Source organism: Pinus tabuliformis, chromosome 5_2 (genome assembly GCF_031772625.1).
Source record: "Pinus tabuliformis cultivar Carrire ecotype Pingquan chromosome 5_2, CPIR1, whole genome shotgun sequence".
Taxonomy (NCBI): domain Eukaryota; kingdom Viridiplantae; phylum Streptophyta; class Pinopsida; order Pinales; family Pinaceae; genus Pinus; species Pinus tabuliformis.
The window spans coordinates 1,036,465,078-1,036,478,314 of record NC_142306.1 but is presented as its reverse complement, the minus strand read 5'-3'; the positions used below and the strand labels follow the sequence as shown (position 1 = coordinate 1,036,478,314).

General features: G+C 33.8%; 1 protein-coding gene across 2 annotated transcripts; it reads right to left on the bottom strand.

The window, feature by feature from the left end:
- Nucleotides 1–8,975: 8,975 nt before the first annotated feature.
- Nucleotides 8,976–12,483, bottom strand: LOC149162771 (ammonium transporter 3 member 1-like). 2 transcript variants are annotated; one of them, XM_089437379.1, is made up of 4 exons: nucleotides 12,336–12,483; nucleotides 10,478–11,273; nucleotides 9,904–10,189; nucleotides 8,976–9,666 (listed from the first exon to the last, which is right to left on the bottom strand). In XM_089437379.1, the coding sequence occupies exons 2-4, from the start codon at nucleotides 11,120–11,122 to the stop codon at nucleotides 9,137–9,139; spliced, it is 1,461 nt and encodes a 486-aa protein (XP_089293505.1). In that variant the 5' UTR covers nucleotides 11,123–11,273; nucleotides 12,336–12,483; the 3' UTR covers nucleotides 8,976–9,136. The 2 variants fall into 2 exon arrangements, with proteins under 2 accessions (XP_089293505.1, XP_089293506.1); XM_089437380.1 differs by lacking the exon at nucleotides 12,336–12,483 and adding an exon at nucleotides 11,650–12,292.
- Nucleotides 12,484–13,237: the final 754 nt, after the last annotated feature.

Genomic DNA, 13,237 nt, shown 5'->3' with positions numbered 1-13,237 from the left:
CGGGAGCCCCGATGAGGAGTAGCAGGATTGGTTAACTGAGTAGAGACAGATGTGGATGGAGCGGCAGAGGGAGATTCAACATCAGAGGGTGTTTCTAGCCCAATAGGGAGGTCAATTGGGAGATCAGTTACTTACTTCTCAGTAACTGAGTTGCAGTGTAGTAGTGGGCAGCATGATGCAACATGATGAGAGGAGGTGTAGTGTGGATTCAGTGCTAGGAGAAAGGACCAGTAGTAGCACGGATGCAGGAAGAGGTGTACATAGAGTAGCCAGAAGGATTTGAGACCTTCGATCGCGAGTCATATGTGTGCCGACTCAAGAGAGCTTTGTAAGGGTTGAAACAAGCACCTTGTGCTTGGTACACCAGGATTGACAACTACTTCACTGGGTTGAGCTTCACAAAGAGTGAAGCAGATGCAAACTTGTACCACATCATGGTTGAAGGTAAGCAGTTGATCATTTTTCTTTATGTTGATGATCTGATATTGACAGGTGATGATCAGTTTATCGTGTCTTGCAAGGAGGACCTTGCAAGAGAGTTTGAGATGAAAGACATGGGTCTCATGCACTACTTTCTAGGCATGGAAGTGTGGCAGAAGGATGGGGAAGTGTTTGTGTCTCAAGGCAAGTATGCCAATGAGATACTTAGGAGATTCCACATGGAGAAGTGCAAGTCCATGCTTACTCCTCTAGCAGGTAACTGGAGGAAGGAGGATGCTACTTCAGAAGTAGTAGAGGCTACTATGTTTCAACAGCTTGTGGGTTTTGAATGATTCATACAAATTACTCAACAGCAAATGTCTTGAATAAAGCCAACGATTAATTAATAATCCTGATGTATTTAGTGAACACACAACCAAATTTGTGCTTTGCGGTGAACCAGTTGAGTCAAGCTATGGTTCAGCCTACCAAGCTATTTTGGAAGGTAGCGAAGCATGTTTTGAGATACCTTAGAGGCACACCTCAGTATGGATTATGGTACAGACGGACAGAGGGAGTGAAGCTTCAGGGCTTCACAGATGCAGATTGGGCAAAGAGTCCATCAGATCGGAAGAGCACATCAAGAGGAATTTTCAACCTTGGTTCAGCTGCAGTTTCTTGGTACAACAAGAAACAGAGGTCAGTTTCACTTAGCTCAGCAGAGGCTGAATACATGGCTGCAAGTCAGGCAACATGTGAGGCCATTTGGATGCAGAAAATTCTAGTTGGTTTGTTTGATTAAAGGATGGATCTTGATCTATTGTGATAATAAGATTTGTATCAAAATCTATGAGAATCTAGTATTTCACGACAGGTCCAAGCATATCAACATTTGGTATCATCATCTCAAAGAGTGTGTGGTGAGGAAGATCATGTTGTTGCAGTATATTTCGACTGAGGAGCAAGATGTTGACATTTTGACTAAGGCATTGTCAAAGTGTAAATTCGAGTTCCATAGAGACAAGATCGGGGTGGCAGATAATAGCAACAAGAAATGATAAAAATAACATTGCTATAGATAACATTTCAAGATATATTCCAATTTTAATTTGTCCTTGAATTAAAATTCAAATTTAGTCTCACCAGCTATTTGAAAAATAATTAATTAATTCATCTTGAGTTAATTAGTTGGAGAAATTCAAACATAAAGTCTTTGTGAAGTCATGCAACAATTATCCCTTTGATTGAGGAAGTTATCCCTTAATTAAGGAGATAAGGATGAGTTGTAATTAGTTAGCTCAGTTAACTGAGCTAAGTCCAGTTAAATTAGTTCCAAACAGTTGGAGGAACTAATTGTGAGTTCAGTCAGTTAATACATGCATGCATGCAACTAGCGTTCTCCAGATAACTAAATATTCTCTCATAAATAACTCATGCATGTCAGTTTAGACAAAGACCTAGTTGAGATTAAAGGCAGGGATAGTGTACTATCAGTTGCTAGGATTTTCCTATAAGAAAATCTCTTGCATGCAGAAGGATTCAAATGCCACCTACTTTAATGTTGTTCCACCAAAGTCAAGAAAGGAAATCCGAAATTTGGAGACTCAAGAAGGGATTGAGCATCAATCCCATTATGATTTAGAACTCTTAAAGGATATGTCCCCATTTGTTCGTGACCCTGGTCATACCAGAGGCAAGAAGAAGAAATACTTGAATTCAATTGCTTTTCACTAGCAAATGAAAAATTTGCTAGGTTCGGTTCTTAAGGATAAGCAAGTGAAGATATACCATGTATTCTCCACTCTGGAAGATATCAAATGAATGTTAAAACATTAGAGGTGACAAGATCAAGTTTCTCTTGGCGCATGTGGAGGGACACATTGCATGTGAGTCTAACAATGGAGATCTTATGGGCCCTTCCAGTTCAACTGCGAGAGTTCTGACCAATATTTTCTCCTCCAAGAATGGATAGTGCTTCAGATGGTCGACAATCTACTTTGGCAGCTCTACGGTTGGTCTTTGGTTCGGTTAACAGGGTCCTTGTTTTTCCGTTGATGGTTTTAGCCCTTGACTGGTTATTTGATGTTTTTGGATGTTTTATGGTGGTTGCCTATGCCTTGAATTTGTTGTATGTGATATTTTGCTTGATAGGCCTGTGTACCTGGCCCGTGCCATGGCTATGGGGTAAATGTTGGTCTTAGTTATCAACTATGTATTGAATTCTGGGTTTTGTTTAGTATGGGATTCTCTGGCATGTTTTTGTTTCGTAATGTTTAATGATGAAATCCAAATACTCAAAGAGAAATCTAGAAAACAATGTATACTTGATATCTGATTTGTGATTAATACAAAGATGCAATTTACGAAAAAAAAAATTGAATTTCTTATCAAATTTTTATAATATTTTCATATGCTTGAGAAAGCATATGAAGAATGCAATTTTGCAATTTTTTCAAAGAAGTAAAGAAATTAGATTAATTTATTTATTTTCCCGAGGGGGAAAAAATATGAATTGCTACAAAGGTTGATATTGTAACAAATATGATGGGACTAAAATTTAATGTGGATGATGTAGAACATTTTAAAATAAAGTTTTATCTTCAACCCAAGTTGCTATTGTAACAAATATGTTGAAATTGAGGCTTAATGTAGATGTAAGTAGAACATTTTAAGAGAAAGTGCTTTTCACCCTCAACCTTTTTAGTGTCACAAAGCTAAAAAATTATTTCATCGCATGAAGCTCATGAAAGTTCATTCTTATTTTGGCAATGTTGATATTCTTCTTTACACTTAGTTAAAAAAGACATATAATTTTGATCTTATAGATTAGGGTTAATTACTTCCTTATAATATTTAAAATTTTCTTTTATCTTCTAGTTGCGCCAAGAGGTGTGCTCCTTCCTAGAATGGAAGAGTTTTTGTAATGTCATGTCCTGTTATGTAACATTTTGAATCATTCAAATTGCATAAAATTAAAATTAGATTAAAAAATTAAATTAATAATTAATTTTAATTTTAATTTTAATGAATAATTAAACCAACCTAGGTTCATCCTAATTTTGGTTCTACCAAGTACCGAGAGGGATTGAATCTCTTGAGGTATAAACCTCTTTTAGAGTGAAAAGAGATTTGATCCTTCTTGACGGTTGGTAGATCTAGAGTTAAGATGAATCTAGGTTGGTTCTTTATTACACCATGTTTTCTCCTTAAAATTAGATGCAATAATGCTTTTAATATTACCAATATTCTATAAAATGACATATTCCTTCATTATCCAATGATTTACCCGTGACTTCGCATCTTATGGTGAACCAGCTTGAGCTGCAAGTGGTTTTTACTTGAGTTTGAGGCAAGCTTAGGTCTCTTGTTTTCCAGTCTATCTTGTTCTTGTACATTATGTACATAGTCATAACTATGCTCTCAATAAAGGAAATACTCACTCATATCGGGGACAGGCAGGATGTATTATATTTAATTTTAAGATTATAAGTTATAAAATACTTGTCAATTTGCTCCATCTTTCTCCACAACTTTCTAGAGATGTTGCAGCCACAAAACTCACAACCATATAAGATAAGAGTTTCAAGGAGGGTTTATTTATTTATTCATTATTATCCCATAGCCAAAAGTGTCTTGATTTACAATTGTTTTCAAGGCCAAAATAAATTTTTCGCCCACCATTTATATTGTTTTCAATGACATAGATTGATGTCAAGATATTTGTATGAAGTCACTTCCTTTAAGTCATTATTGTCGTACACAAAATTGTTGTTTGTAATATTTTTGAATTCGGTTATCATAACCTTTGTCTTGTTAGTGTTGAAAATCATATATGTACTAGAGTAGAAATCCGTGAGAATTTGTAGTTGCTTGTCAAGATCATAGGGACACCTAGCCATAAGAATAATATCATCAAATAAAGATGGATGTTGACAATTTCATATAAAGGCATACCAACACACCATACTTTTTCTAAACAACCCTCTAACTTGACAATGTATAAGTGAAAAGCATAAAGGACAAAGGACAACCTTTCTTAACTCCATATTACAATTAATATCTTCTAACCAATGCATGGTATGTCCAAATTTTACAGTAACACTCTCATACAACCTTATGACTACAAAACTTAACTAAAAAAACTTTTAACTCTTAATCTATTCCAAAAACTAATTCTAACAATTGTGTCAAACACTTTTAAAAAATCAAGAAAACAACACATAAAATTTAAAGATTCAAAATGGAACAAAATAATCCACAATTGGAAAGAAATAACTCTTAAATCTAGTTTGGCCTTTGGCTTTTTTCCCTTTTAACTTTGTAATCATATACTTATCTTCTTTTCCAACCAAATTCTGACAGCTTAACTAAAAGAATGATGGTGAAAATAAAATTTAATTGGATTGTGTTTATCTTATTTTAAAAAATAAAAATAATAAAATATTAAATCTATGTTTCTGAGAAAATTTACTATATTACTATACATATATATATATTTTAAAATCAATAAGACACATAATTTACAGTTTTCCCACCGTTTTCTCCATTAAGTAGAGTTGTTTTTATCAAAATTTAGAAAGTGATATTTTTGGACTTTATAAACTACTCCCATACAACGCTCCAAAAATCTGAGTCAAGCCACCCCTATATTCAAGTCAATGGACCTACTGTGTCCTCATAGACTACATTCTTGGTTGGCTTCATTGAATCTTCTGATTTTTCCAACACAAGTTGTCTGTTACACTTGGTGTGAAAGGAATCACTATTATGATCCTCAAGTTGTGAATGTACGGTCGATCTGCATTCTAGCTATGATTTCCATTCTGCTTCACTTCAGTTTGAAGTGACACTTTTAAATGTTTGTTTTTATTTAAGGTTTTTTTTTTTTTTTTTAATTTTATTTAAAATTAGAGAAAGATATTTTTGGAAATTTTTAATGGTATAGCTTGTGAAATTTTATTAGTAAATTTATTTATATATTTAAAAACACATTTTAAAATAACTAAAATTCATAGTCTAACTAAAAATTAAATTAGTAAATTTTAATTAAAAAGAAAAACTATTTTTTAAATAACTAAAATTTATGATTTTACTAAAATTTAAGTTAATAGATTTTAGTTGAAAAAACACAAATTTATGATTTTACCAAAAATGAAATTAGTAGTTTTATGATTTTATCAAAAATTAAATTAGTAGATTTTAATTAAAAAACAAAAACGTAGAAATATTGTTAAGGCATTCTCTTTGTGATGATGTGATGAGAATATTATGGTTCTAAATTTTGTAGGCAAAAATTTAGCCATGTTAAATGCTGGTGTCGCCCATGCAGACTGCAATCTTTGAGTGATGAATTTCTTAACCTAAAGTTTAAGCTAGTAGTCATCTCAAGATTCACACAACTTAGCAAAGACAAAAAAAATCATCTAACTATAATTATATGTGTCAAAAAATCAATTAAAATTATCACTGGTAATTAAAAAAATAAATAATACACTTTCCAATCAAATTTAATTCCCACAAATAACATAACAAACTTTAATATGTATAATATACCTAACATATAAAACATTATATGTATATAAAAACACTGCCTATAAAATAACACACTAAAATTGGAAAATACATTATATTATTATAATTCATTTTCTCAATAACACGACGAACTTTGATATAATATATGGAATATATATAAAACATTGTATCTATATAGAAACACTGCGTCATTAAAAAAAAACACACCGGAAAATTGAGAATGGATTAGATATTATAATATTCTCGACCAGTTATATGAAGTTGGGAGCTGACGCATAGTATCATGGTTCAACAAAGATTTGTTAGTGGAAACTCTAAGCCCCGTGCTTAGCCCCTTGTGTGGTCAAAAAGTGATCATATTATTAGTCTAGCCATATATAAATATGATGTTAAAATTGATTTAGGATGTGAAATTTTATGGAATTAAGTTTAGTTTTTTTTAGATTTTTAGGTGTTGGAATTTGGTGGAAAAATTTGAGATGAAATTTTAATTTGTGTTATTTAAACTGGATTTTTTATTAAATATAAATTCGATATTTTATTTCTTTAGAGAGGTGAAATCTTTATTTGTGTTATTTAAATTGGTTTTTTGATTATATATAAATTCAACACCCTCAAATTTTTTTACGGTACTTCGATCCTGCAAGATTACCTACCAAATTTGAAATTTTAATAAATTCCCACCTGATTTCGAAGAAATTAAACTAAAAAACCACAGAAAAAAATTTCTAAAAAATCTCAAAAATTTATTATTATAATTATTTTGATTATATATATTTATTTAAATTAAGTTTAAAGATACGAGAGTGTCGTTTGTAAGGTTAGAAATAATAATTTAATTATATTTTTAAATAATTTAAAATTATTTACATAATTTGTTTTTTAAAATGAGTTATTTTTGTTTTATATATTTAAATAAGTTTTAAAAGTTTTATAAAGTTAATCATAACGATACTTCGAGTGTTGTTTTAAATTAATTTAATTTAGTACGATTACTTTAGATATATACCTTCACTGGTTTTAAAAATAATTTTGAAATAAATGATAAAGTTTTTTTAAGATTTTCCTTTGGTTCTTTCCAGTGTTGATTGATTTATATATATATATATATATATATATATATATAATTTAAAATTATATGTGGAGTAGTTTTTTTCGTGGTTTACTATATTACATCAAAAAAGTCGAAATATTGATTTTTTTTTACTTCTACTGCCTGAGTTACATTTATTGGATATATATTTTTTGTGTGTACATTTATGATAAATTCATCATTTTTTGGTGAGCTAATTATTTAAAAAGGTTTAAATATTGATTCTCACTACGTTTTGAGCTACACTCACTTTTCTTTTTTTCTTTGGTGGTTACATTTATGGGAAACTCACCATGTTTAGGTGAGCGAATTATCTCTCATGTAGAAATGACTCCCAAGGAGCCAGCCTTTCAAGCTTTCTTTTTTTTTTTCTTCCTTTTTTTGTGGTTACATCTATGGGAAACTCACCATGTTTAGTGTTTAGGTGAGACAATTATCTTTCATGTAGAAATGGCTCCCAAGGAGCAAGTCTTTCAAACTTTTTTTTGTTTTGTTTTGTTTGTGGTTACATCTATGGGAAACTCACTATGTTTAGGTGAGCTAATGATCTTTCATGTAGAAATGGCTCCCAGGAGCAAGCCTTTCAATATCGATGGGACTAGAACTCGGGCATGGAGGATAATAACAACTCCTCCCTACCACCCTAGCTACACCCACTTAACAATATTTTTGGAGTTATTAATAATGCAGAAGAGTTAAAGGATCATAGCTTTAGTGGTTTGGTGAACAATTTGTTTCCATGGTTGTGTGGGTTTAAGTGTTTGGTGACATGTTGTAACTAGCCCGTTTGTAATATTTATGAAATAGTTGTATTTGTAGTAGTTGCAATAGATTTTTCAAAGTTATTGATTCTCTAGAAAAGGTTCAAGTGTTTGAAGAGATATTGTAACTGGTTAGTTTCTAACATTTATGAAATAATTGTATTTGGTGTAGTAATGACAATGAATGACTGATTGTCCAAAAATTCTCATTCCAAATAAAAAATAATAGAGAAGAATAATTTTTAGTTTGTATTGTAATTTTTTTTTGTTTTTGTTTATGTTCCACTTTTTGGTGTACTAATGACAACGAATTACTGATTGTCCAAAAATTTTCATTCCAATTAAAAAAATAATAGAGAAGAATAATTTTATAGTTTGTATTGTAAATTTTTTTGTTTTGTTTATGTTCCACTTAAAAAATATTAAAGCAAAATATGTTTTTGTTGTTTGTATTGTAAATATTGTTTTATTTCCCTTGTTTATATATATTTAAATAAATTTAAAATAGGGTGATGTTTAAAGTTTTATGAAACTAATAAAATTTATATACAATTAAAGGGAATGTAATTAAATATTTTTTATAGTTTCTTTTTTATATTTGAAAATGGTGAAAATGACTTCATTGAAAAAATAATGGTGCTATCTTGAAAATAATATCAAAGGGTAAGGGTAAAAATAAATAAATGAAAATACCAAAGTTATTATGATTTTTGTAAGTAACTAATGGTAATTAAGTTATGACAATGATTACATTGATCTTATATCACTAAAGATTATGGTATATTAAAAAAAATCATGTTTATTTTTAGCTTTCTTTATATAGTGAATTTTACAAATTAGTCATCTTAAGGTGATTTGTGTTAATCTCCTAAATAGTTTAGTTATGGAGGTCATGAGCATTGGTCTTGATGTTTGTCAGTGGCTTATTAGTCAGACCACTCATAGAATAAAATTATTTTGTTTAAAAATAAACAATATGGGAAGATAATGCCAACATATTGTAAAAATAAAAAATGTATGGAGGCTTTTGAAGAACCTATTAATAGTATTTCCTAAGAAATTTAAGAGTACTCATATTAACAACCTTAAAAGAGATATAACTAGAAAATTTGAGACTAACTAAAGAGAACTTATAAAAATAAAAATAAAAACAAGAACTAAATACATTACACTACGAAACAAATTACAGTACACCAAATAATACAAGAATAATACAAGAGTTACAATCCCTACAGCAAAATACACCAAATAATACAAGAGTTACAACCCCTCCAACAAAATACAGCAATCAACAGAATAGAATGTGGTCTCTAATAGATACCAAACTTTCTCATAATTCAATTGTTACTCCTCTGGCACCCTGTCCTCTGCCATCTCCAGGAGTTGTATCATCATACCATCCATGCTTTGTGTTGTCATATTTCTCCCCATCTCCCCACAGAGCATAAGCTTCCTCACCATGAATTGCATCATCTCCAATCAGAAGTTGCTCATCTGTCATCCTTAAGGGGATCACCAAGCTTATCACCAACAAGATTATGCTTGTAGCTACAACATTCCAACCTATTATAAAACATGCTCCAGCCAGCTGCTTAAGGAACTGCACCCCACCCGGACCTCTATAGAAGGCTCCCTTCGAATTTGTGACTGGTAAGAAGAGTGAACATAGAGCAGGCTCTGCGAAAAGACCAGTTAGTGCGCCACCCAATACTCCCGCAACAGCATGAGTATGGAATACACCGAGCGTGTCATCAACCTTCTGTAATAAGGTTGATCTCTTATGCAAAACCATCATTGTAAACCACGGGATAATTCCAGACAACACACCCATTGCAATTGCCGCCCATCCTTGCACAACACCTGAAGCACAAGGAACATAGACAATGGAGATCAAGACATCTTCTTGGGTAACTTGCAAATGCCTCAATATAAAGCAATATTGAATGGAGGTGAAAATGGACATTTTTTTGGGATTCCTTAAAGCTGTGATAAACCCCTTCCTACAATTTAATTGTGAACTCTTTAGGCATTCGATTTTATTTTCATAGTGAATGAATTATTGGTATTAATTAAAAAAGATATGCATTAAAACAGTACCTGCAGCAGGAGTAATGCAGACAAGTCCTGTTATCATTCCCTGGACAGCTCCAATGACAGAGGGTTTTCCGAAAAATATGACATCCAAGCAAGTCCATACCAGGAGACTGGTGGCTGCACAAATGTTGGTATTTAATACTGCCATTGATGAATCAATGTTGGCAGAGTAAGGATCCCCTCCATTAAATCCAGACCACCCCATCCATAAAAGACCTGCTCCAGCCAGCATTAGCAGGACGTTATTTGGAGGAAATCTTTCGCGATCCTTTGTTAACCGAGGTCCAACCTGGAGAAGTAGAAATATATATATACTGTAAACCCCTTCCACAGAAAGCAAAATACATTATATTATTCTCAAGGAAAACCTAGGAGTCGAACCTAGAAATGCTTCCCCATAATCATGGATGGCATTCTTTGTAAACCCATTAACATTGACATAGATTAATGTGCTTAACCTAGGGATTTGAATCACACATTGCTGGCAGGGAAGTAGCCACATGTCTTGAAACACTGATCTAGCAATGCATATCATATGTTGAATGAGCGAGTTCAATTAATATGAAATTAAACATACCCAATAAGCTGCAGTGAAACCTGAAATGCCTGAAGAGACGTGGATGACATAACCACCTGAATAGTCAATCACACCCCACTGGAAAAGGAATCCTCCTCCCCATAAGCTGAAAGCTCCTACTGTATATGAGAAGGTGAGCCATAATGGCACAAATGCCATCCAGGCCTTGATATTCATTCTTCCTAGCACCGAACCAGCCAATAAAATCAATGTTACTGCTGCAAAAGAAAACTGGAAAAACACCATGGTAGCCATAGGAAATAAAGGTGCAAGCATAGCGGTCTCCACGGTGCCATTATGGTGGTTGTGCTGTGATGCAGGAAGGTCGGCATCTCCGATGAGGTACTTTTGGCCTAGTGCTGGACCTGCCTTGCCCCATAAAGGAAGCAATTTATGCCCAAATGCCATTTTATATGCCCATGTAACCCAGCAGATCATAACAGCAGAAAATGCATAGAGTGCCATGAAAGCAGAATTTACAGCCCACTTCTTTTTTACTATGCTGCCATATAGGATGACTAGGCCCGGCATGCTCTGCATACCCACAAACGTGGCCGATACCATTTGCCATGCATTGTCTCCTTTGTTAAGCCAATCAGGAGATGTAGTCCCATTCTGATAGGCAGTTGGCAAATAAGTTGCCATGGCTGAAGCAATAATCAGCAGAATTCAATACTGGACACCGAGACAAGACCTTGCCTGAGCAGCGCTCGGGACCAAGGCCTTACCTGCCTAAGCGGAGCTCGAGTCAGACTGTAGACCCTCTCTTCATCCGGCTACAATTCAAACCTCTGTTCTGCAATAAAACAAATAAGATAAGCTGTGTCAGAAACCAAAGTCCTAACCATGTTGCTCCAAAGTTGAAGATATTCATGAAGCAAATATTGGGTGAAAAAAAAGCCACGAGAGAGTAGGATGCTAATGGTCTGAATAAATCAAGGTTTTATGTAACTTCAACAGCTAAGGCTTTGGCAACCAAATTTTTATCATATACGAATAAACTTGGTAAAAACCATAAACCATGAAGCCAAATGTTAACACCAAAACCTTAAATACAGGACTCAGAGACCAGCAAAAACTTCCCAAAACAAAATCAAACTATGGTTATCAAAAACCATTAATAGCAGGAAGTCAGCTGCCAAAAGCTTGAACCTTCAATTCAAGAGCTATACATTTCTTGTGGGCTTTCCATCTGTAAGTGATGTATGCTCATATATTAAAACATGCAGAAGCAAACACACACGAGAGACGAGAAAAATTATGTGCGTGCTTCCTTGCTTTTGTCTCTTGTGGGTATTTAATCTTGTTTTGTTGCTTCTGTGTTCATTTAGCACACATCAACTGCCATCAAAGCTTACAGACCACTTGGTATCAGATCTTTCATTGAGCATACAATTTCCGATCCTTCTAGATATGTGATCTTGTTTTCTTGCTTCCATGTTCATTGAGCACATATCCACTGGCATAAGAGCTTTCATTAATGATAAAAACTCTGATCCTCAAAAGCAAGCCTGGTGTCTTTGCAAACACCTACAAGATCCATTAGGCTTTTCTCACCTTCTGCACCTCTAGTTTTATTTGAAAGGCATTGGCCGTCATGTACAAAAGTTGCTACGAAACTAAGGGCCGAACCCATATAGATTCTCAGACTCTGAAGCAAACCCATGAAGGGTAGTGATTAAGTACATCTTGATGCACAGCTGAGAGGTTATGTGCAGTTTCTGTAGCTTAAAATTACATGTAAGGCCCAACTCTCTTGACAGAAAACCATAAAAACAATCACAGATGGAGCTGTGAGACATGTATTAGAAAAAGAAAGCTTGAAGTAAAAAGTTCAATATGAATTATTAAAACAAACCTTGCATGAAGCAGTACACCTCCTGCAAGCTACGAAACTGTTACATATGCAGTCCTCTCACAGTTTTGATAAGAAAACACCGAGCACACACAACTTATAGGAGAGAGCATCAAATATAACGCACCCTCAGACCTTCAATGAGTTGACTCGTACATCCTTGCAACAAATACCTTATCACAAACTATTGGTTATTATCGTGATAATGGTTATTAATGTTTGTGAATGTTAATTATAGACTAATGATTTGATCTAGAATTTTCTTTTTGTGTTTTGAAAGATTAATTGTGTTAGATCAGTTGTTGTCTGATCCAGATTTAAGCAGGAACGCAACAAATTACAGAGATAACCATATACACAAAGATGCAGCGGAAATAATACTTCATTTCATTAATGGAAAATACTGACATATGCTTACAAACAGAAATGGCAATAAACTAGCTAGGGCGATGGTAGCTTATCTCTGAGAAGAGATGTGATGGCTACATGCCTCTGAACTATTCTGAACTGTATTACAATGAGGCTCGAAAGCCTATTTATTGTTGAGAAACAATGGAAAACCCTTCACATACCGAAACCTAACCCTAGAAGATGAAACGCCAAATTGTGGGCCCCGTTTGGGTAAATTGGTACATCAATTTCCCGGGGTCGTAACTTTGGCATACGATCTCCGTTTGACGCGTACGATAGCTCGTTAGAAAGATCTATCCGAGTACTACCACTTTGGGAGGCAACATAAGGCTCGGTCGCCCCAGAATTCCAAAAAAACGTCGTTTAGGGCCTCAAAACGGCTCCGGAAGTTCAGGACCCGAAAAACTGCTAAAAATAGTAAACTGTGCTACAATTAAGGAAACTGAAAATGCTGAGAAAGACAATGGTGGGGGTCCAGGTGGACCTGGCAGGTG